The 24,831-nt window shown below is 43.0% G+C and overlaps 1 protein-coding gene across 7 annotated transcripts in view; it reads left to right on the top strand.

Annotated features, from left to right (window-relative positions):
- Positions 1 to 13,320: 13,320 nt before the first annotated feature.
- TTC29 (tetratricopeptide repeat domain 29) overlaps positions 13,321 to 24,831 on the top strand; it is a 187,088-nt gene continuing 175,577 nt past the window's right edge. The window contains exons 1-2 of one of the 7 annotated variants that reach the window (XM_039539204.1): positions 13,340 to 13,385; positions 20,943 to 20,975. Coding sequence is in view for 1 of the 7 variants with exons in the window: in XM_039539201.1 (XP_039395135.1) it covers positions 13,350 to 13,385 (36 nt within the window). In the remaining 6 variants the exon portion in view is untranslated. Of the gene's footprint in view, positions 13,386 to 14,083; positions 14,178 to 14,208; positions 14,228 to 20,623; positions 20,730 to 20,942; positions 20,976 to 24,831 lie in introns of those variants that run through there. The other 6 variants (XM_039539202.1, XM_039539205.1, XM_039539207.1 and 3 more) reach the window with 6 other exon arrangements.

Genomic DNA, 24,831 nt, shown 5'->3' with positions numbered 1-24,831 from the left:
GGTTATTTATGTATTAAGTAATATAAATAATTTGTTCAGTTTTAATATAATTTATAGTTAAAAGTATAGTTTAATCTGTGACAAACTAACGTCATACAGTGAGATAAATGAGTCTTTGAAAATGAGAATATCTCACTTCTAAAGGGTGACTTATTTTTTGTTAGGAATGTGAAAGACTCCTTTACCAAGAAGTCTATAGCCTTCTCAGATATGTTTCCATTTAGTGTAGCCTGAAGACCATCCAAAATGGACAAAGTTTGAAATATCTATATTGGATAAACTTGGAGGGCCAAATTCACTTATGCATCCATAAATGGGAATTGTGCCCCCTTAAACTGGAGCTGAATTTTGTCCTGGAATTCTGAATAAGCAAAACGTAGTAGGGCTTTCTGACTGCAACTACAGTGAGAAAATTTCTGTGCTGACTTTTATGCTGTGCTACTCCAAGTCAAAGGAGCTACTACAGAGTTCCTGTGATGTAACTCAGAGAGCAGAATTTAGCTCAGTTTGCAATGGCTAGTATCAGATAAACAAAGTCTGTATCAGTTACTAATATGAATTCTGACAAAGTTTTAAACATTTCCTCAAAAACAAACAAACAAAAACCTCTCCGTAGAATAAACATCAGCTCAACTTAGATTTTGATTATTACCTTTCATTCACTCAGGAAGGAGATCTTCAAACTCACTTGCCTGAGGCAATCAAGAGCTCCAGGTCTTTCGTGCTCATGAAAGAAAGATAACACTCACTCTTCCAGGGAGAGACATCTGATTATACAAATTCACTGTTCTTTTGTATCCTTTACCAAACTGCACCTCTGTAGACTTCTAATTTCTTAACAGTTTATTTAGGCTTTTCTGCATAATTCATTATGCTAACCTGTATGTCATGTGGATATTGAAATAGCAATGACACGGATCAAGTATTGACCAGCTGCATCAGTGATGCTGAGTGATAAACTTTTATAAGTAAATCTTTCCTGATAAACTTTTTATGTTAAAAGTCGCTGAAGCAAATAAGGTGATCACATTAGAAATGTTTTAGTAAGTCAACATCTATATGACACACACATAAATCTATATGTAATATATACAAATTCACCTATACATGGATGCACACACACATACCACATATATAAAGATGCTACCAACAGGATAAATTGTGGAGTCTTGTGATAAATTGCAGAGCTATGTGATTCATATATTTATGATGCACCTTTGACTGCTTTACTAGCCCTCTGCCCACTAATCCATCTCTACCTGACTTATTCTGAAAATCTAATTCCCTGGGCAGCTTCAAGCACTCATCATTTTCTTTAAATCAGCCTCCCAGAGAAAAGTTTCCTCCTCCTCCTTTTCTCAAATATTACCCTGCCTAAGGCCCAGGACAGGCAACATTCAGTTCTGCACTGAGGACTGGTCTTGTAAACAGAAAAATGTCACTGTTTTAAATACTGGTATCTTTCACCCATACAGGGCTAAAAACAAAAGTTTTATACCAAATGGAGAGATTCCCAGCTTCCCAATGAAAATCAGTACTCATTTTACCCTGAAAGGATCCTAAACATTCATTGAGTTTTAAAAATCCCATTGTTAGGCTCCCAAGGCCATATTTAGGTACCTGATTTTTTACCTGATTTTTTTCAATGAGAATAGAAAATCAGATCATTGACTTGGGATCCCTAAACTGAACTCCTATTTTTAAAGTCTCTTCCACTGGTTTCAAAATTGTGACCTTTTTTTAGGTATTTTAGGTTATTTTAGAGGTGTTTATGGCTCCTTCTGAGCCTTATATAGTTGGATTCACGATAATGATGGTGTCTGGCTTTACAAGTGGAGGGCTACAAAAATATCCAAATGAATGTTTTAAAAACTCTCTAAAATATTTTGAGTTGTTTGTCTGTAAACATTAGTAGTAGTATATACCAAATATAGAATTCTGTGGCAAGGTATGAAGGATTTATAAGTATGAGTTTTGGATGGCTATATTACTCATGAGTAATGGAGCCACAAGTGAATTAAGCAGGCCATACCAAGCAAGTGCTAATAACATTTCCATACAACTCCCCCACCTCATTTATTCTGTGTATGTGACATGGGTTATAGAAAAACTACTTTAGAAATGTCTGAGAGTTTTTGAAAAATGTATTGGGATGCCTTAGTTACTATGATTTCAACTACATAGGGCTCAAAGGGAGATGAAAATTATAACAAATGCATTTAGAATACCTCAAAGGATTATTTCTAAAAGCCACACTTTAAAGTGTGATAGCTCAGATTGTTTGGGGTTTTTTCCCCCAAAAGACGTATCGTTTAATGTCACTATAATTATCAGTTTTTAAATCATGCTAGATAGTCTTCATTAAGAGAGAGAAACATTTACTGAAATAACCAGAGAAAATTACAATTATCTTCTTTCCTATAACAACCTGTGAGGATAGGTGTTGGAACTATGAGTGCTGGGGGGTGCTACTGCACTCCCTGGCTTGAAGTAGTTTCCATCATATACAGAGTTTACAGTTTTGTTCAAAGGCTCTCAGCACCCCCTCTATTCAAATTGTTCCAGCATCCCTCCCTGTGAGCTGTTTGTTTAGGGCTAGTTTGTTTGCAAGCTTTCACTTACATGAGTAGTTCCATTGAAGTCAAGGGAACAACTTGTGTGAATAAGGGGTCACCAGCCTGTGTAAGACTAGCCTAACATGGCCCCCAATTTTCTTTAGTTTTGCATTATAGTGGTTTAACTGGCATAAACAGAAGGAATAGGAAAGTTGATAAAACAGAATCTAAAGAGTTTAATCCTTTTGCTCTAATACTTTTTTGGAAGACTTCCATCTAAACAACTATTGATATGGTGAGATGAAATATGACAAGGAGTGAAAAGCTGAACTAAAGGTATTGGAGGCTTGACTTTTCTCACAAATATTTGGCTCTTCCTTCAGCCTATCATGCCAGCAGTGGGACTTGACACTGATCAGGTATATTAAAGCATAATATGTATATAATGAACAGCAAGACTGGAGATCCCGACAGTGGTTTCTACACTGTAGGTTTTTGATCTTCATCTTCTGTCTCCATCTCATCATTCAAACAGAAAGTTAAAAAAGGAGAGACATTATGTAGACACATTGGTTGGTTGAACAGAATGCAAGTGCCACATTAGAAGAGTAGAAATCTTTAATCAGCAAGAAGCTGCTTATACAGATCCAGATATGTATTCACAAAAAATTGCAACGGAAGAAAAGATCAGATGCAAACCAGCAAGGTGAGTGTAAGCACCACATTTGTCTTTCAAATTTAAAATAGCTCTCATCGTAGAGGGAACTTTTAAATTCAAGTTACACTTTACTGCTGTCAAAAAAGCAATCATTTGGGTACATCAAAAGTTCACAGCCATTTCTGATGGAGCCCTCCTTGAGGCGGACTGGAAGATTGGGGCCACCTAACATGGTTAAATGGCTAATTATTACCTTTTTGAAAAGTCCTTCCATTTGTGAAATCCTCTTTTTTTTTTCCATTCCACTTGCTGCTTGAGGTGCTACCTTCATGTTGCATCTGGCCTTAGGACTGATTCAGCAAGTTGCTCAGCACTCTCAGCTCCCACTGAAGTCATTGGTTGTTGAGGCTGCTTAGTATTGTGCAGGACTGAGTCCCTTACTGGCAGTTTTGCCCACAAACTCCTGCATATTTTTAATGGAACAGAGTGGCAACAACATGTATCTGGTGACTTTGAGTAATGCCCTTGTTTCATGTACTGCATGCTGGGGAAGAATGTGAAAGTGCTCCACATTTCTAAAACTAAACTGTCTATTAATCAAACTATATTTACAGATGCATCTGCACCTAGCATTCAAACCAGATGCACACAGACTGGCTTCCTAGTGCCTTCTACAAACATAATTTTCCTGCGGCAAACTGTGTCCCTCCTCCCTGCCATGCAAGTTGCCAAAACACTAAAAGGGAGTTTTGAACACTGTGCACTGTGTTTGTGTGACTGATACCTAATTCTGGCTGGAAAAACAAATGATGTGAAATCTTGTGAACTTCCATCTGAATCAAGTGGTGACAGCAGAGGGGAGAGTTCTTTATTGTCTTAAGTATATTTTAACTTCCCATAATAATAACTTAATCATAAAAGTTGGTGGGGAAGAAATGTAGGATAAGATGTGTGTGTGTGTGTGTGTGTGTGTGTGTCGGTAAAAATTACTGTAAGAAAATCCATTCTGAGAAATGATAGGTCTGTGATGGTTGTAAAGGAAAGTTAATATGATGAATATGGAATTCAGGTGAAAAAGACTGAATGCAAAACACTTTAAATGTTTCTAGGCAATGACTCTACTTTTCTGTGTTTCTGTACATTTTATTTAGTGTCAAGAAGTGTTATTGCTGCCACAGTCACTCTGGGCATGGTGTGCCTTTCATCACTGGAGTGACTATTCATCTGTAATTTACCATCATTCCAGACAGCATTCTAGTTGTAGTCAGTGGGAGGTTTCTGAATGAAGTGATGGCTGAGTGTTTTACTAACTGCCTTGGAGGGGTGAATCCCTTGTTACAAGGTAAAGCATACAGTAATATGCTTACAGCTATGCAGTCACTCTGGTGATGACTGGCAGCTGTGACTCTGAGAGACTTTAACGGCTGACAGAACATCTATGATGGGACTGCCATAATTTTTAATATCTACAAGGAAGTATCACTACAGATACTGGTTGTTATGCACTTTAAAGCCTAAAAGCTTTCCTCCTCTCTAAGTTTTAAAACAATCATAACTAATAATGATAAAGTGTGCTCCTGACTACTTTTCTAATAAATTACAAGCATCACTCAGAGAGTATCCATATGTAAGACTTTGATCAGTCCTCACCACTGTTGCATTTGCAGACAAGACACATTAACAGCCATATTTTCCACTTACCTTTCAATATGTGCCCACATATTTTGTGTATGTAAACGACTACACATATATACCAAAATACTGTAAATTTTTCATGTACAGTTTAGGTATTAAAGCATGCAAATATCTGGACACACATTTTTGCTCATGAAAATGAATTTGAAAATTTGGCCTTGTGTGTTTTGTAGGTACTCTTATGTGTAAAGTTTAGCAAGGTAAAAACTACCTCGATCAACAGTAGTAAAATCCAAGCAAACAGAACCCCTCCAATTCACATCAACATTTACAGGATTGGTCCCATAATTTCCACTGAAAGGAATGGGAGCAAGACTGAGCCCAAACCTATCCACACAAAATATGTTAATAACTTTGAAATAATTTTTGTTCAAACTTTGCAAAAATGAACTCTTTCCTCTTCAGAGTGAATCCAACAATTTTCAGGCCAAACGAATTTCCAAGCCAGTTACAAGGATGCTAAAATACAGCTTTTTAATGGAAGCTGGTTTCATCCTTCACTACGGAAAGGCTACTGTCTCTCCATATTACTACACAGATACAGACTGGCTTTGATTCTTTGTGTTAAAGACATGCCTCCTGTACGTTACATATTGTTTGGATTGGGGGATCCTTTGAACTTCTAAAATATCTCATAAGATTTCTTCTTCTTATTCTTCCAAGTAAAATGACTTATAAATGTTTAATACAGGAGACCCTAACATGGAGTAAAATCACTGCTTGTTCAGTGGTTAGCTAGAATTTTTTTCCAGAATGTTTTTTCACTCAAGTTCTCCTCTGGCATGCTATACAGGTAATAGTCCATCTCTTTTACAAACAACTTTAGTGTCTGCCCGAAAGAGCATTGTCAGCATTGACGGGCTAAAAGTCTTACATATCAACTTGGTTAAAAGAAAAAAATAGTTACCTAAAACAGAGACTGAGGGAAAACAACAAACTGAGGATGCCACTTTTATTTGGGATCATAGACACAAGTGTGCACATTACATGCAACCCATCCCTCTGCTCAACTAGTGGCAGCCTAGCTTTGTTTATTTTTGGTCACCCATTTTTTCAGCTTGGATCTTTTAAATGTTGGTGTTGTATCCTTCATTGTGGAGAGCTGATAGTATTTTCTGCTACAGGAGGATATCTGTCTATGAAAAGTGCAAAATACAATTCCTCATGGTGGAGGTTAATCAAATAGATATGGGCTTAGATTCTCCATTATGCAGCACAAAGCGGCCTGTATAGGAGGAATCTCTGTTAGCATAAAGCTGGCAGACAGTACATATTTGCCTCCTATGTGTCTGCCCTGCCACCTGACATAAGGTGGCACCAACAGGGAGTGTGGCAGAGCTGAACTCCACTACACCCGATCCTCTGATGGCATAAATACTCTTATGCCAGCAGTTTAAACTAGAGCAGGACCCTTCTATGTTTAAGTGAAATCAGAGCCAATGTCAAAAACTCTGAGTTTAAAAAAACAAAACAACAAAACACAAAAAAAGATTGACAACACTGAGGCCCTTGCATCAGCTCAGTTTTGAAGGAAAAGGTTCATTTAAAAAATACAGACTTCATTTAACATAAATTTCAAGCACAAAACAGTATATATAATGTCATATATATGACAAACAATAATTTATAAATATTATATTGACCCTTTTAGTTTTAAGGTTTGCTGGGACAAAGTTTTGTCTTAGTTATTTCTGAACCACCACCCCCCTCTCCAACCCCAAAGAAAGCAACCTTTTCTAAACACTATAGAATAACATAACATAAATAACATATTTAAATCTCTACATTGACAAAGTCACAATACTCCTCCACTCCATTTACCTTAGTGCATGTAAACAGATATTCTTACAGAGCAATTAAACCTATCCTGCAAAATTTCATAAAACCAGCAATTTAAATTTATACCCATTGTGCTAGACCGTGTACATACACCTAATAAACTTTTGGGGCCAGGATTTGTTTCTTATCATCTCAATAGACATGACAACAAAGGCTGTGAGGGAAAGAGAAGACAGATTAGTGGCAGATCTGCATCTTTGAAGTTCCAGTCCAGTATCCTGTCCACACAGTCACAGTACTTGCAATAATTCTGTGACGCATTTAGTGCTGTGCTTTTATAATAGAAGAATCATAGAATCATAAAAGATTAGGATTGGAAGAGATCTCAGGAGGTCATCTAGTCCAACTCCCTGCTCAAAGCAGGACCAACACCAACTAAATCATCCCAGCCAGGGTTTTGTCAAGCTGGGCCTTAAAAACCTCAAAGGATGGAGATTCCACCACCTCCCTAGGTAACCCATTCCAGTGCTTCACCACCCTCCTAGTGAACTAGTGTTTCCTAATATCCAACCTAGACCTCCCCGACTGCAGCTTGAGACCATTGCTCTTTGTTCTGTCATTTGCCACCACTGAGAACAGCCGAGCTCCATCTTCTTTAGAACCCCCTCTTCAGATAGTTGAAGGCTGCTATCAAATCCCTCCTCACTCTTCTCTTCTGCCGACTAAACAAGCCCAGTCCTCTCAATCTCTCCTCATAAGTCATGTGCCTCAGCCCCAGATCATTTTCGTTGCCCTCCGCTGGACTCTCTCCAATTTGTCCATAGCCTTTCTGTAGTGAGGGCCCCAGATATCCCTACCCTCCAGCATATCGACCACTCCCCGCAGCTTAGTGTCATCCACAAACTTGCTGAGGGTACAATCTACCCCATCGTCCAGGTCATTAATAAAGATATTGAACAAAACTGGCCCCAGGACCGACCCCTGGGGCACTCCACTTGATACCGACTGACAATGAGACATTGAGCCATTGATCCCTACCCATGGAGCCCAACAGTCTAGCCAGCTTTCTATCCACCTAATAGTCCATTCATCCAATCCATACTTTTTTAACATGCTGGCAAGAATACTTGGGAGACCGTATCAAAAGCTTTGCTAAAGTCAAAATATATCACATCTATCGCTTTCCCCATATCCACAAAGCCAGTTATCTCATCATAGAAGGCAATCAGGTTGGTCAGGCATGACTTGCCCTTGGTGAATCCATGTTGACTGATCCTGATCACTTTCCTCTCCTCCAAGTGCTTCAAAATGGTTTCCTTGAGGGCCTGCTCCATGATTTTTCCAGGGACTGAGGTGAGGCTGACTGGGGTTGTGTAGTTCCCCGGGTTCTCCTTCTTCCCTTTTTTAAAGATGGCCAGGAGGCAAGTTAGAAGGGAGCATTTTCTAAATCCAAGAATAAATAACTTTAAGGCTCTGAACCTGATACAGGCTTTGCATGGCTGTATCTCTTTATTTTCAGTGGGGTTCTGTGTGGGCACAGGTCTCCACCTGTTTGGGGCAGGGATTGTCTCTATACGTGTTTAGCACCTAGCACAAAGGCATCCTGATCCTCACTTGGGCCTCTAGGCTCTTCTGTGTTATATACATTAATAATAAATACTAGCAATAGGGAAGTGTCCTAGCAAAGATCATCAGCATCCTCTTCATGTTGTCAGTTTTAGATTTTGTTTTCCCACAGCTTTATGGGATGAAATATTGCTTTAAATTGTTTTATTTTTTGTGATGGCATTAGACTGAAATTTCAAAAGATAACAGGGAAAATTTTACCATGACAAAGACCCTTGACCAGAACTGTCTGAATAGCTTGGATGTTGGATTGTATTGGTCACAATGCTCCCTATTCCAGTTTGCCTCTGGTTCTCTTGACATGGAATACAGTAGCATTGCTCCCTATAAATGTGGGATTCTCTTTTGCTTTTCATCCCAGCTAACCTGGGTATTATGTGAGACCTTTCCCTGTCAGCTGGTATTCTCGGGATTCATTTATTCCTAACCAGGAATTAGTTTCAATACTTGCCTTTTATTTCCAGCTTCACACTTTTATTTCACATCTCTTAATCCCTGCTATCTTGTGTTAGAACTAAACATGGATTTCCCACTTAATTCTTTAATTTCAGAGAAAGGGACAAATGCATTATTCTATCTGATTCCAATTCTTCTTTCTCAAATACCCCATTGATTCAATTATATCTCTTTAACTTTAATTTCTGTATTTTATAACTCAACTATTACAAGCATGTGCTATGTTTTCCCCACAGTCTAAGCAGCTTTCATCAAGTTACAGTAGCTTCCATTTAACAGTAACTTGGACAGTAACAACTTCCAGTTACTAATAACATTTTGTTGGCAAACAATTCTGCCTCATTGACTTTAATGTTAATGGGATTCAGCTATTGGCAACAGTATACAGCTTATTAAGAACACTTTTTGTAAGAAAGGCCTCAGCTTCAGGTAGATTTGCGAGGCTGAAGCCAGAGAAGGAAATGCTGGGATATGCCCAGACACTGGAGCTGCACAGTGCTCTCTCCAAGCTGTGCATCGCTGGGACACTGTACCCAGAGAAGGAAGCACTGGGATGTGCTGAGTTGCGATCCCTGGATGGTGTGGGGAGAGGTACTGTAAACCTCTGTGAACCCCTAGTGCCCCCACTCCTCTTGGAAAGCCACAACATCCAGGTTGCAGCTCCCGTCCCCACTGCTGCCCTACCCACATCAAGGTTGCAGGGCTTCCTTCCCTGACTGCGGCCTTGCAAACCTGCCTTCCACTTATTGGCAACTGCCAGATGATGGCAACTTTTTGCTGGCAAATGAGGGGTTGCTAATAAGTAGAATCTACTATATAATTAAATTTGGAAGGATTAGATTTTTGTCATTAAATGTCAGTAAACCTCAATTTCACTGTACATACACAAACCAAGGAACAAATATTTTCATTGACAATAATTGAAGTTGACTGACAGGCAAAATAAGAAAAATGCTGCTTGAGAACTTCTTAGAGTTCAGTTTAAAGCTATTTATTTTGTATATTTTGACATGTGATGTTGACAATTTGTGTTTTAACAGTTATTAAACTTTAGCTTCCTGAGTCTACTGTCATTAAATAATTATTTTAACCCCCCTCATAATTTCCCACAACTGTGAAAATGTTAAATAGATAAAAAAAATTAAAATGTTTTAAAATAAACATTGACCTTTACCATTGAAATTATATAAAAAAAGATTGAATTCTGCCAAGCTGAATTATAATACATCTGTTCCGGAACCAGCGCTGCATTATCAAAGGAGGAAGAGCAGCTACATGCAATGTAGGCCTCTGCTTGTGCTTTGAAGCAGGATTGCCCTAACCTTGGCATGCATTGGAGGCGATTTCAGCCACCTTTGCCTTTAATACAGAAGTATATCTAGTAAAGTCCAGTGAAGAGTAGATGACTGCGCTGATCAAGACGCAGCATTCCACACCGAGGCTTGTTACTGTGCACTGTACTTTTGTATCAGGGCAACCCTATTGATGAACTCTATTTTGCATTGGGCCACCTTTTGGCAAATGAGGATACAAAGCCCAAAGTCTCTTGCAGTGACTGATGAATGATTGTGCTATTATATTTATACCTCATCTAGACAGGTAAGACTAAGGAGGCAATTCTTTTATCAAGGATGCCTTGAAGGTGCTTTGGCCAACATTCTTTACACCAAAGCCATTTCACTGTGTCCAGTCAACAGTCCATCCCTTCATGGGGTTTAGTTTAGGAACAACAAAAATTAACAAGATAAAAGTTCAGCTGCAGGCTTCTCCCCATACTTGGCTGCTCTGAGGCTTCCGATCCCAAGACTGCTCAGCGTACACCCTAGATCCTCTCCCTCCAGAGAGCCACTCCCACCTTGCTTATATTAAACTGGAATTGGGACAGCAGAACGGTCTTATCCCTTTACTAGCAGGATCAATGTCCACTGAAGCAGGGAGTGGAGATCTCAGCCTATTACAAAGGGACAATAAGAGACAGCTATTCTTGTATGATGCTGATATTACAATAGGAATTTAGTCTTTACTGCAAATTTGCATCCCTTGAAGCTCTGTGCTCATCTCTTCTCTTTTCAGTTAAACCCTGCATAATCTCATCTGGGTGGTTTCTCCACCTTAACTCTTGCATCTTCAAGTGTTTAGCCAACAACTCTTCCTCAGTGGCTAACTGAATTTTACTTTTCCCCTTCAAACTCCAGCTGCCTTCACCTCCTTATCTATTATTGCTGAAAAATCCACTATTCTTCTCAGTTTGAAGTTTTGTAACCATGATGTCAGGTTCTTCTCTGGAAGCTTTGAATCTAACAATTTCCTTTCCAAAATGTTTAGCATTTGACTCATCAGCCTTCTTATTTGGCTTCTTTTCCCCCATGGAGTATCACCAGTGCTTGCCTTGGCTGCTGCTCTTTACTCCTCAAAACAACAGCAATGAAACTGCCTTGACTGGCTCTTTCATTCCTGCCTAAGGAGTCCTATTAGCAGCCATGGAGGTTAATCCGAGTTAATTTCACTCTGGGCTGAAGCAGCCAGACAAAACTAGGAGCAGCAGTTTTGGTGCTGCCTGCCTGCAGACTTGGAAAGGTAGCACAACACCGTCACCGGGTTTTCCTCCTTTCAGCTAGGGATGGTTCTGTGGAGAGGATAAGGGAAAAACATTTAATTTTTTTTCCAGTGGAAGGCAAGATTCTGGAGAGGCTCCCACTGTGGAGACAGGCCATGAAGGAGGTCTAACATTGACATCAGCTCTCCACACTAAGATTGCAGTCCCTTTGTGTGCAACTGCCATACACCTAGGGTTGCCAAGCCTCCAGGATTGTCCTGGAGTCTCCAGGAATTAAAGATTAATCTTTAATTAAAGATTATGTCATGTGATGAAACCTCCAGGAATACAGCCAATCAAAACTGGCAACCCTATACACCTATCATGATTAGCATTGAGGGCACCCACATGGCTCTTGCCCCAGCAGGAAGTCAGGGCCCCCAAGGATGAGGTGAGGTGCCTGAGACTGAGACTGCATTGTCAGTGTAGTTACACATTGCTTTCAGAACAATTTGCTACTGGTAGTCGCTACTGACATCTAGGTATGCTTCCCTGCCACAATTTGCTATGCCATATATTTCCCCATTGCCAGGTCCTATGGCAGCAAATTTTATCCTTGTCATAAGTTGCTACCATGAACTTTGCCCATATCCTAGGCCAGGGGTAGCAAATTCTACCAGAGGAGGACTCCCTGTTGGAATTTGCTCCCCACCCTTGGTTGTGTTTTGTTCCACAGACCTGAACTCAAGTATTTAGCTGCATGCACTCCAACTGCCATTGTCTATGTTCAGTGTAGCTGTACTGAATGGTGGAGGGATTAGTTGGAGCAGGCTGGTAGAATTGTCAAGGCAGTGGTTCTCAACCAGAGGTATGTGTACCCTTGGGGGTACACAGAGGTCTTCGAGGGGATACAACTCGTCTAGATATTTGCCTAGTTTTACAACAGGATACATACAACGCACTAGAGAAGTCAGTACAAACTAAAATGTCATACAATAACTTGTTTATATTGCTCTATATACTATACACTGAAAAGTAAGTAAAATATTTATATTCCAATTGATTTATTTTATAATTATATGGTAAAAATGAGAAGGCACACAATATTTCAGTAATAGTTTGCTGTGACACTTTTGTATTTTTATATCTGATTTTGTAAGCAATTAATTTTTATGAGAGATAAAACTTGGAGGTATGCAAGACAAATCAGGCTCCTGAAAGGGGTACAGTAGTTTGGAAAGGTTGAGGGCCACTGCCTCAGGGATCAATTATCCCTCCTTTCAGTGCTGAGGCTATAGGCTGTGTCAGCAGAGGTGCACAAGGACATCATCTTGCCATGAGAATTGCCAGCAGTCAGGTGGTAAACATGGTAGTGCTGGGACTGAGGGATAAATGAAGACAATGTCTCAGAAGCAATCCTCTGGGCAAGGGTGAAGGGGAGATAACATTTTGCAAGTCTAGGGTGATTAGTGTAGAGTAGGCTCAGTTTTGAGCGGAGACCAGGTGTAGGTAGTTCCTCTTTGCTAAATTGCACCTAAACCTAAGCTCTGCTTGAGCAAAAAGAAGCTATTTTGTTATACAGTGCTCATATGCTCTGTTCCCAAAGTGCTCTGTAGCATCTGTAAGGGTAGAATGCTACCATTTGTCTTACTGGTTTGATGGTCAAAGCTCAAAGGGAGGAGACGAGCTAAGGTTGCATTGCAGGGGTTGTGTGTACATTACCCTCTTATTTCTTGTGTTTCAGAGACTTAAGTTTTTAGCCACTCCTCACATTCCAGAAGGGCACAAGACACCACTGGGCAAGCTTAACTCTGCCTTAATTAAGTTTTTGGGCAGTAAACTACTTTTTTTTAAATAATCAATTTGTTCAAACATGGAGGATAATAAGATAAGTAAAAGCCAGCATCGGTTTGTCAAGAACAAGTTGTGCTAACTCAACATCGCTTTCTTCTTTGACAGGACAACTAGTCCAGTGGATGGGAGGAATTAGTTGGCAGGATATACCTGGACTTTAGAGAGGCTTTTGGCACATTCTCATAAGCAAATGAAGGGAGCAGGGCCTAGATGCCATTACTATAAGGTGAGTGCAAAACTTGTTGAAAGACTATTCTCAAAGAGTTTACTACTCAAGCCATACATGCAGGAGCACAATAATATCCACGTGCAAAATAATAACCAAGGTAAAATATGTTCTGTGGACAGTCATAAAAATACTGCTTTTAAAAATAATAATTGGACTGAAACTCCATTTCTAGTGCGTGACAGGAAGTGGGAGTACCCCTCCAGCCACCGGAGCAGCCCATCAGACAAAGGTGTGAGCTGCTCTGAGGCGCCATGCAGTCACGTGCTCTGTGCACTGACTGCGTATTTTAAATAAAGTATGGAAAGTTTGACTCGTTTAGCGTATTTGTGCGCGCTCAGGGTTCACAGACGCCGGTCTCCTTTAGCAGCTGGGTCCATCATTTCAGGGAGGGAAGAGCTGCCCTGCCTAGGCACAGCCCCGGAGTGGCTGCTGAGACCCAGTAGGGAACAAACCTCCTCGGCCACCGACACCCAATTTCTGCTGCCGCTGGCTCACCCCGGGGGGGGGGTCCCCTTCTAATCCCCCTGCTCCTCCCGACGCCCGGTTCTAGCCTCCCGCCGCTCACACCTGGCCAAATTCTATCCCCCGCCCCGTTCACAGCAGGGAATTGAGAGCGACGCCAACTAAGGGCAGAGCCGAATGCCCCGACCTCAGCCGAGGTTACTGCGCATGCTCACTTCGCTTCTCGCTCCGGCCCCTCCCCCGGCAGGCCCCGCCCCGTTCCCATGGTGACGGCTCTGGGCGTCCTAGGACTCGCCTAGCTGCGGCCGGCGGGTGAGCGGGGCCCATGTGGGTATCGCCCCTTACCCGGCTCGGTCACCCCGCGGGGGGTTGGTCGGGTGAGGTCCCGCTTCCTCTGCCGGGCCCCTGGGGTGGGGGGTGTTAATGCCTATGTGGGTTTCTGGTTTGCCCCCTCCCGGGGTGGTGCCGAGGGGGCGGGGGACGGCGGGGATACACCCAGCCCGTCGTGTGGGCGCGGGGATCTTGTAGCTCGGAGCCGGGCTGCACAGCACCGGCCCCGGCGCTCGCAGGGCTCCCCGCTGGGCGTAAGCTGGAGAGTGTGTCTGGCGCTGCGCGTTAAGGGGCAGAAGCCGCGGTGCGATTCGTGCTGCACGCTTGGGCGGTCTCGGGGCGTTTGCACTGTGCTTGTGCTGGAGCTGGAGGGTCGCTCGCTCCTGTTGTGTGTGTCACAAATGCTTTTCTTTTCAAAATATTATGTGCCCTGTTGCTATTGTAAATGCAACAGAATGGCGTGGTTCCAGTCTCCTGGAGCTGAGTCCTGAGTGTGCTGGAAGACGTGATTGAAAAGAACCGTGAGGGGAGCAGTCGGAGCACCGCTGACTACTCCACACTTATCAGTTCAAAATACTTCCCCTAGGTTCACATCGGTTTCCAGTTTCTTGGAAACTGGAGCTTTGATTAAAAATTAAACAAATGAACAGTTAAGAGTCTGTAGTTAAGTTACACAAATAATAGTGTGTTCCCAGACAAATTTGCAATTGGTAATATATAAGGCCTTGTCTACACTACAAGACTATTTCGAATCTACTTAAGTCGAATTTGTGGATTCGGACCTTGAAAAGTCAATTTGTGTGTACACTAAAATACACTATTCGAACTTTGAGTCCACATTAATTAACGCCGCGTCGACTTTGGTTGCTGTGGGAAGTATCCCACCACCCTTCCCCCCGCCCCCCCCCTGCCACTGGCTGGCTGGGTAGAGCTGCGCCTGGGCTGCTGGAAAAAAAAGGGTTGGGGGTGTTTGGGGATACCGTCGTCACGGAACCGTCAATCACCCTCTCCTCCTCCGCGGAGGCGCTCTCGCGGCGCGCTTGCCTTCTCTTAGTCTTGCGCAGCAGCAGCGCCCACAGCAATGGCTGCGAGCCGTTGCTTGCTGCTGCTATCACTGCCTGCCACTCTCGCGCTCCACCGCCGCCACGTCAGACATCTCCCACAGTGAGATGCTGAGAAATCGGAGAAGGAGAGCGTGAGCAGAGGAGAGAGAGTGGCGAGTGGCGAAGCGCAGAGATAGTGGTGAGGGCGGTGGTGGTGGGTCAAGTTGGGCAGTTCATGATGGCTGGGGCGCATTCATTCTGGGCCGGAAACAAGCACGGACTGGTGGGACTGTGATGAAACTGAGGTCTGGGATGAGTGGCTGTGGTGGCTCACAGGACAGGAAGGGCACTTTCCTTGAACTGTGCTGTGTGACTTCCCCCCCCCCTGCCGCCAGCCAGGGAGGACACGGATGCAGCAGCCCTGAGTGCAGAAGCCGTGCCCGCCAGAAACTTGGAACGCCAGACAGCACAGCTACCGGTCGCACACCACCACTTGGGGCGGGGCAGCGGACGGGTTGCTGTGGCTCAATTCAAGTAGCAAACGCAGTGAACAAGCCTCAAAAATCAGGCACTCTCGGAAACGCAGGTCATCATCATAGATGGCTATGCGCGATGGATTCCCCATTCCCGCACTAGATGGGACTCACATCATCCTGCCTCACAGCCCACAGCTGGCACCAGCCAACCAGGCCAAGGGGCTACTTTTAAAAGTGCTTGCACTGAGCACAGGTGGACCATGGGGGCGTTTTCAACCATGGGGAAGTCGGGTGGGCATCTTGGTCAATGTGGCAGGGTGTTCTGGTCTCTTCAGGAGGTCTTCTCTGCTCTCTTCGGTAGGTTCTTTCGGACCACAAAAAATGTGTTCAGGGATGTGCATGGGCCTGGGACCATGCCACCTGACCCGCCCGATCCCAGGTGGGGCCTATGTGAGCCCCCTAGACCTGGCGCCCCCGACAGTGAAGGAGTGGCTGGAGAAGGAGAAGGCTGAGCTGGTGGGGAGGAGTGCAGATTCCGGACGTTGGAGCTGCGCCTCAAGGAGTTCAGAATGGACATCAGTGCTACTCACTCAGCCCAGTGAATGGCGAAAAGAGCTGAGCTGCTGCTTGCTGTGTGCTGTGTAATCTGTGGGAGAGCAAGGGCTGTGAGCGGATGGGAGGTTGAGCCCGCTCGGCTGGCTCCTATCAATAGATCAGCGAGCCGCTGTCCGCGCAGCGCCAGCTGTGAGCTGTGGGAGGCTTTGAAAGCTAGTTAGTTTCAGAGCTCCAGGGTAACCTGTGTCTGCTTTCGTTTGATAGAGAGTGATCTGTGTGTCTGTCTGTGTGTGTGTAGAGTGTGATTCATTCTCCAAGTTTCCCAGTGTGTTCTTTCGGTTCTTGCACACTTCAAAAATTTTTAAAACTTTCAAAATAAAACAGTAATTAAAAATAATTCTTAATTCACTTCTGTGGACTGTGTGTTTTGTTGACTGGCATGGGTGTGCACTGTGGCATTAAACAGTGTGTGCTTGTCCAAGGCAGACAGGACACGCTCTGGGCTCCTACATAGTCTGTGTACAGGACGGGGTATGGGCACAGTGTGGGTAGTGCAAGGGGGGGGGGTGGTGGGGGGGGGGGGGGTGGGGGCGGGGGGTGGGGGGGGGGGATGGGTTTGGTTGGATGGGATGGGGTTTGAGAGTGGGGGGGGGGCGTTTGGGGGGGGGGGGGGAGGTGAGCTGGGGGGGGGGGTGAGGGCGGGAGGGGGGGGGGGGGGGGGAGGGGCTGGGGGCTCGGAGAGGGCAGCGGCTGGCGAAGGGGTCCTGGGCAAGGGGAGGGGCATGGCCATACATTCTGGACAGACCAGGGGACCCGGACAACCATACACCACAACGAATGACCTGTGACTGATACACCACAGACTGACCCTTGTGCTGCCCTTGACTGCAGTGGTGGTGCCCTGTGCTGTGACCCCCCCCCTGTCTGTACCCTGGTAATGTGGGCTCTGCACTGCTGAAAAAAACCCCACACAACACAAAGTCTTCTGACACGAGAAACGTGATAAAACAAGACAAACAGGTGGGTTTTAATAATGTTGCGGAAAGCGGTGGTGGGGGTTGGAACTTGTGATTTGTGAGGTATGTGTGATCTTGTGGCTTTTGAATGAAATTTAGAGTGTGCTGTGTCTGAGACACGCGCTCTGCTGCTGCAGTTCTCGGTGAGGGGACAGAGCCTTTCTTCGGCCCTCTTTTTTGGGTTGGGTGGTTGGGGGGGCTCCTCTGGCGTCTGAGCCCTGCAGAGCAGGGGCAGAATCAGGGCTGCGCTCTCTGCGTCCCTCCTGCCAAGCCAAGCAGCGCGCCCGCCGCCTCCTGCCTGCCTGTCCCTCCAGAACATGCCGCTGTGCTGCTGCTGCTGCCGCCTGTGTCCTCCTGCTCGATGTGTGTGCTGCTCCTGCTGTGTCCTGTCCTGACCCTCTCTCCCTCGTTCTTGCTCGTGTGTGCTCTGCTGCCGGCAGGCTTCTTTCGCCCTCCTCTGCTTCTTTTCCTGTAATTTCTTAGCCTGCAGCCCGCCGATGAATCGGGCAGTGGACAGTGAATTCAGGCTGTGATGGGAAAAAGAAACAGTGATTGTTGAACAGATACATGTGCCAGAGAGTTCTGAACAACAGACACGAAGTCTCAAAAGTAAGAGCAGTCCAGGAACAGATTCATCACGAGATCGAGCCAAGTTCTCTTAGTCTGTCTGAGGATCAGGGGAGGAGAGAGATGCCAGGAGAGACCAGTGCTGAGGACAGCTGAGTTCCAGCAGCGGCTGTGCTGGGTTGGCGTCTTGCACAGGCCAAAGTCAGGCAGCTAAGGGTCTGCTGTGCCCTGAGCCAGCAGCCATGCAGCTGGCAGCTTAGAGCCTAATCTGGAGCCCACAGTGCGCAGCCTTGGCCTCCCTCCCCAGGCTGTCTAAAGATCTCCAGACGCTGCTGTTTCTGTGGCTGTTCAATATGTGGCTGTTAAGCACACACAGTTCTTACAGTACACTAAACAAACCAGGCTACCAGAAAACAGAGACTAACATGCTGGAGAGCGTGTCACCCTGAGGCGTGTCATGCACTAACCAGGACCGAGAGCCAGGCTGAAGGGAGATGCATTACCTGAAGAGTGTGCTTCCCTGCTGGGGGAGAGGATGTGTGGCCCCAAGGGGTGCCATGTCATGCAAGGCTGCTTTTGTCCGCCCAGAAGAGGTTTGAATGGCACTTCCTCCTGCTCTCCCCTGGCTTTTGATGAGTCTCAATCTTTTTTGAGATGTTATTCCTTTGTGTTTTATCTCATTTTGTTTTGTTGTTTTTTTTTAATTTTTTTGGATTTTTTTTTTTTTTTTATATTGTTTTTTTTTTTTTTTTTATTTTTTTTTTTGTTTACCTTCTTTTTATTTCCTTTCCTGATTTCTTTTTTTTTTATTGCCTTTCTGATCCCTGGTGGGAGGGCGGGGAGTTGGCTGGGGATCTCTGTTTGTAGGTAATCTCTGTGGTGCTGTCAGCGGATCGCCAGTCCCAGCAACGGGCTTCACAGTTCCCCCCATCCTCTTATCTTCCCTCCTCAAACCGGCACACTCTGTGCCAGTGGTGAAGTATCCCTCTGACTGTCCAGTACACTATCCACCACCAAGAAACCGTCACTGTGGTTGTAGAACCGCAGATGTCTGGGCAGTGGCACGCATGTCGCCTTGTAGTCTGACTGTTGGCTTTCCTTCTTGGTGCCGGACTTCCAGCTGCACTGCATTGATACCCTTTGCTTTATCACACTTTTTTCATGGCTTACTCCTGTCTGTATTCACTGTCTTTCATGGCTTCCGGGAGCACAGCCCTTTCATGGCTTCGCTCTCCATCCCAGCGCAGAGACGGCCTTCCAGAGCCCAGTCTGGATTGCATGGGAATCCCCGCCTTCAGATCTGCTGGTCCCACCTTGCTGATTGTATCTTGCCGCTGCCCCGATGTCCACTGCTGGAGAGACCCTGTCTGCGCTGATTTCCTCAGATCTCATCAGTGCCTCAGATTCACCAATTCCTCACAGGAGACGTCATTGCTGGCAGATGAATCCGGTGAAAATGTCTTCAGGCTGAAACAGCTTTTTCAGAGTGTCCTGCAGAGCTAGAGGGCAGCAGAGTGTGCTTGGCCAGCCTTAGCATGGGTAGTTCGCCCGGCGCGACTAAAGCATGTAAAATCGAGCTAAATCCCCAATATCCACTAACTAGCCTATCGAGGAAAATCACACAATTCGGACTGCTGTCGGGAGTCGTAGTAATAATTTAGCTGTAATTCCTAGTAAAGTCCTAGTGTAGACCAGGCCTAAGATTTCCTTTACCTTCCTCAAAGTTCATCAGATAGTTAATTCACACAAATCCAAAAAAATTGCAAATGTCAGGAGTCCTCCACTGTGAGATATTATCCCATGTTATACATTAAAATGATGCATCAAGTGGTGAATTCCTTTAACTGTGTTTTTATCCATTATTCTTCAGCTCTTTTGTTTAATTCCCATCTCCCAAAGCCACTTCACCCTTATCCCTCCTATTTCTGTTTTCACCCTTTTCTTACCTACATATCTTTCTTCATATTGCTGCTGGTCTTTCTCTTTTCCTGTCTCCTGATGGTGTGGTTAGTGAAGCAGCACCAGTTCTCAGGAAGGGTTTCTCTTCACTAGGGAATTTTCAGAAAACATTGCTACTGGTGCTATTACTATTGGGAGCTCTAATGTAGGAAAAGCTCTGGTGGGATCCAGCATTTTGAGCAGCTGAAAGTTGTTGCACAGATGGGAATTTCCCCTTAAAAGTCCATAGTATAGACATGACTGAAGATGCTTGATTTCACTCATGGCTTGTGGATGTTGTTTATTGAAGTCTTGATTCAGCACACACTAGGAAGCATCACACTTTGTTCTTGATCTTTTGTCAAGCTGACATCTGGTTACTCTTGAATATTTTATAAATAAGTATCAATTTTATACAGATAGTCATATAATAGATAAATGGTTATACAGATATCTCTGTGTGACACCCAGTCATGTAAGTGGATCATCTGTGCCCACGCGGAGTTCCGTTAACTTTTGAGACACTCATCATGAACTTAAGAGTTTGCCTGCATGAATCAGGTTGCAGAGTCAGGGCTTTTGTACAGTGCCATAAGCATTTGTGGTGCTTTGCAGATGAAAAGTGACATGGCCTCTGCTCCAAGAGTTTAAAGTCAATACTCTGTTTGAGGGCAACTAAGGCCTGGTCTACACTGGGGATGGAGGGGGGGAATCGATCTAAGATACACAACATCAGCTACGAGAAAAGCGTAGCTGAAGTTGACGTATCTTAGATCAATTTAGAATCACTTACTTTGCATCCTCGCGGTGCGGGATCGACGTTCGCCACTCCCCCGTTGACTTTTCTTCCACCTGTCACCGAGCTGGAGTTCAGCAGTCGACGGGAGAGCAGTCGGATCGCAAGAGCAATAAATTGATCCCCGATAGATCGATCGCTACCCGCCAATCCGGCAGGTAGTGTAGACCTAAATGTCTTGATCCCCATTACTGCAAAATCTGATTGGTTTTAATGGTGTGCGGATTTGGAACATGCTTTAGAAGGGAGGTAGATGAAACAGAATGGTGTTATGAAACATTCTGTAAGTTAGCCATTATATAGAGTAAATAAATTTAATAACTTCATTTGGACTCTGTAGAGTCTATAAAAATTTTTTTTCTTATTTTTAGCCATCTTAGGAGTGGACAAGTGCCTTCTATACAGTAAGTGTTCAGTTATATTCTCTATTCTCTACCACTTGCCAGTCCAAAGCCCTGTAACACTGACTTTATTAATTTCTAGAATGCCTATTGTGGCAGCAAAGTTCTTAATCATAGGAACACAGGAATTGCCATACTGGATCAGTAGAGCCTTGCAAATCTGCAGACATCTGCTTTTATATCTGTGGATATCTGCATTGTGGATGCAGTGACTATCCGCAGGCCATGTTTGCAGATCTTGGATGGTCAAGGATCCAAATTTTATATCTAGAGCTCTGCAAATCTGCAGATATCCACATGTGTGTGGATCACGGCTCGGATGCAGATACAAATTTTACATTCTCACAGAGCTCTATGGATCAAACCCAAGGTCTGCCTAGTCCGGTATTCTGTCTCTTACAATGGCCAGCACTAGATGCTTCAGAAGAGGGAATAAGAACCCCATACTAGGCAATGTGGGATAATCTGTCCCTGTCCCCAACACACATAGCTCTCATCATGGTATCTAATAGCGATTAGCTTAAGCCCTGAAGCACAAGGTTTAATACCCCTTCCAAAATGTTTGTTGTAGTTAGTTATGATTGTCATGCTGCCTAGTATGGGACACAACTAAGAGCACCAGTCTCGGGTCATACCGCCATAAAAGAGGGCATGTACCGCAGACTGGTGGTCTATTATATCATAAAATTTCACCAAGCCAGTAACAAATGTTTGCTTCCAAAATACTATACTAGTTATAATGAAGCCAAAGACAGCCTTCTTTCAGGCTTTCTAGCTTCTCATGTACCAAACCAGACTTCTATGTTAAATTATTATTAAAGAATTTGACCAGACACACACCCAGGTCAAATATATTTCAGCTCTTCCCCGAAACCCATGCCGGTAGCCAATCCTTTAGTAACTACAAAATTAAAGGTTTATTAATATATAAAAAAGAAGAGAGTTATTAAGAGGTTAAAATAAATCATATGCATTACAGTTGATTGCAGAGTTTGTAGATCAGGATAATAGCAGTGATTTTAAATCTGCTAGTTTGCAAAAATCTCTCTGGTTCTCCCCAGATATTGGGGTCCTCAGATCATTGTTCAAAGCTCTTCATTGTTAGAAATCATAATCCAGAGACGTGGAGCAGGAAAGAGGCAAGGGAATGATGTCACACTCTCCAATTTATACCCCGCAGTCCATGTGCATGGAAAGTTACTATCTCAAACATGGAATCAAGCATCATATGTTCTACATGCCCTGCTGAGTCAGTGGGCCTCCATTGTCCATATGCTCTCTGAGGCATCCTCAAGAAAGACCTATTAGAAGAGTTGATTCTCCTTAACCATGTCTGGCTAGTCTGGATATAAATGTATCTTGTTGGTGTTACCCAAACACATAGCAAAGATTCATAACTTCCTACACATCAATAATACACACAGCATAAACAGGATAACATTGTTCAACTGATTGCAAATTTTCCAATGATACCGTACAAGGCATACTTTATACAAGAGCTATTGCAATTGTGTAACAGTTGTAATAACAATGATATAAATGGTGACCTTCCTTTTTATACAACATCACAATGATAACTGTGGGTATTTTCATATCGGTATAACTATCCAATCCCTCTTTGAATCTTGTTAAATTATGGCTTGAGCAATTTCCTGAGTCAGTGAGCTTCACAGTTTAATGACACGTTGTGTGAAAAAGTAGTTCCTTATATTGGCTTTGAATTTCCCACCTTTTCATTTCATTTAATGTCCCCTGAATTACTTGCTTAATTTTAATATGTACTTCATGCTTAAGTGATATGCTGAATCAGAGACTTCTGGTCTTCTTCAAAGCTCATGAAAATCAATAGAAGCCTTTCTATTAACTTTGGTGGGTTTTGGATCAGGCCCTTAGCATCCGGTCTGTTCCTCATTGAAACCAGTGAAAAGACTCCAATTGACTTCAGTGGGAGATAGATCTGGCTCTTATTTAAAGTCGAATTATGCTACCCTCACTTTCACAGAATATCACCTTTTCCTGTGGGTAGTCTGATTGCTATTAGTAAGTGCAGTACAATTTGACCCATGAAGAATAAGTATAATGTAGAGAGATTATCACTCATTTAAATGAACATCAAAATGAGTTTAAGGGAATATTATCATAAATTGCTTCACTGAAATGTATTACCCATACCTTCCTGGTTTTGTGTACTTATAATTTATATATAAAGTTTGTCCTTATATTTTGGAAATAAACTAAATCACCAAAAATTGCATATACTTATGAAGACAAAAAACAAAATAAATGAAAAACAAAAATTAAACACTAAACTAAAACATATCTTGCATCTTGTCATGAAGCTAACATGGGCTGTAAAATACAATTGCAGATAATCATTAGATGTACAATAAGAGATGAGACTTATAGAAGGATTTGTTCTAAAGTCTTTTTCCATCTCTGGTCATTGATATTTTTGTTCCAATGACAGGAAGGCTAATCAGTGACTGACCATCTCTCATTATAGACCACTGCCAAACAGAACTCCTTTTCACAGAAAAACTTCTTTAATCACAGACGTAAATACAAATCTAGAATTTTTAAAAAGTATAATCCTTAACTGAGATCAATTACTATATGCTCTTACTTTTATTGATTTTTTTTAGTGACATGTGGTTTGAGATGTTTAGATGAAAAATGTCACTGTATACTGTAAATCTGGTTGTTTGTATGATGTCTAGCCTTCACTTGGGCTGTGAAATACAATTGTAAATGTTATCCACAATATTCAATCCCTATTAACCCCCCCAGCCTCCTTAATGTAGTGCCCTACTGTATCTCTTTCCTTATCCTCCATTACCTTATTGATATGCCATTCTAAGTGATGAGGAACAAATATGTTTTTTAGAAATTTTAGCACAATATTTTTTGTGTGCTATTGCTCGCTATAGCAGCAATGAAATTGATTTTGCTTTTTCAGAAAGGCTAATTTAAATAGGTTGTGCTACCTTTTGATTGACTGGTGTCTATCAACTACTTCTGACAAGTAAATTTCCATTCAATAAATGTAACAAATAGCTAACTTTCTTTCCCTCTTTAAAATCCTGTTTTCCATCACCATTAAAAGTTTGTCTCTTGGGGCCTGCTAACAGATCTTGCAATACCTACATTAAACCAAATTTAAAAGTAAGGGTGCTCCTGCTGCTAATGTCTTCAGATCACAGATGTGCAAAATGAAGGAACTGGCAGCTGAAGCTTTAATGGTGGGAAGTTTAGGTTGAGTACTTGAGAGGAAAGAACACAGTAGCTCTGTGACAAAAAAAAGTCCTGTTAACATTTATATACTTCAAAAAGACAAAGTAGAGTGCTCTATATAGCTATGGGGGCTTTTTGGATTTGTTCTCCATAAGTAAAAGCCTGTGTTCGTATAGCATTACTTATAGTTATAAAGTTAAGTGGTTGTTTCTATTATTATTTATTTTGTAGAATAATACAATACCTGCTGTTGCATCATTATTACACATTGCATGTTTTATCATTTCTGTATTTTACTTATCTATTTAATAAGATACTATTGACAATTGAGAGCCCATAGACCCTTAAAAAAGCCTGATTCTGATCTCAGTTAAACTCTTCTAAATCAGCAGTACCACAATGCAGTTACAAATGAGATCAGAATCAGTCCCAGGCATGTTGTTCCAATCCAGTAACTCCAAGGACCCAATCCTGCAAAGACATATGCACGTTAATCACATGTGCAAGTTTTTGCAGCATAGGGACCTAATTTTACATATTATGTAACAAAAGGGGGAAAACAGTAAATGGGGAAAGACTGAAGAAGGGTAAGGGATCATTAGTCATGGGTCACAGGAAAGACACTATT

Source organism: Mauremys reevesii, linkage group 5 (assembly GCF_016161935.1).
Source record: "Mauremys reevesii isolate NIE-2019 linkage group 5, ASM1616193v1, whole genome shotgun sequence".
Classification (NCBI taxonomy): domain Eukaryota; kingdom Metazoa; phylum Chordata; order Testudines; family Geoemydidae; genus Mauremys; species Mauremys reevesii.
This window is presented reverse-complemented; position numbering and strand designations above follow the sequence as displayed.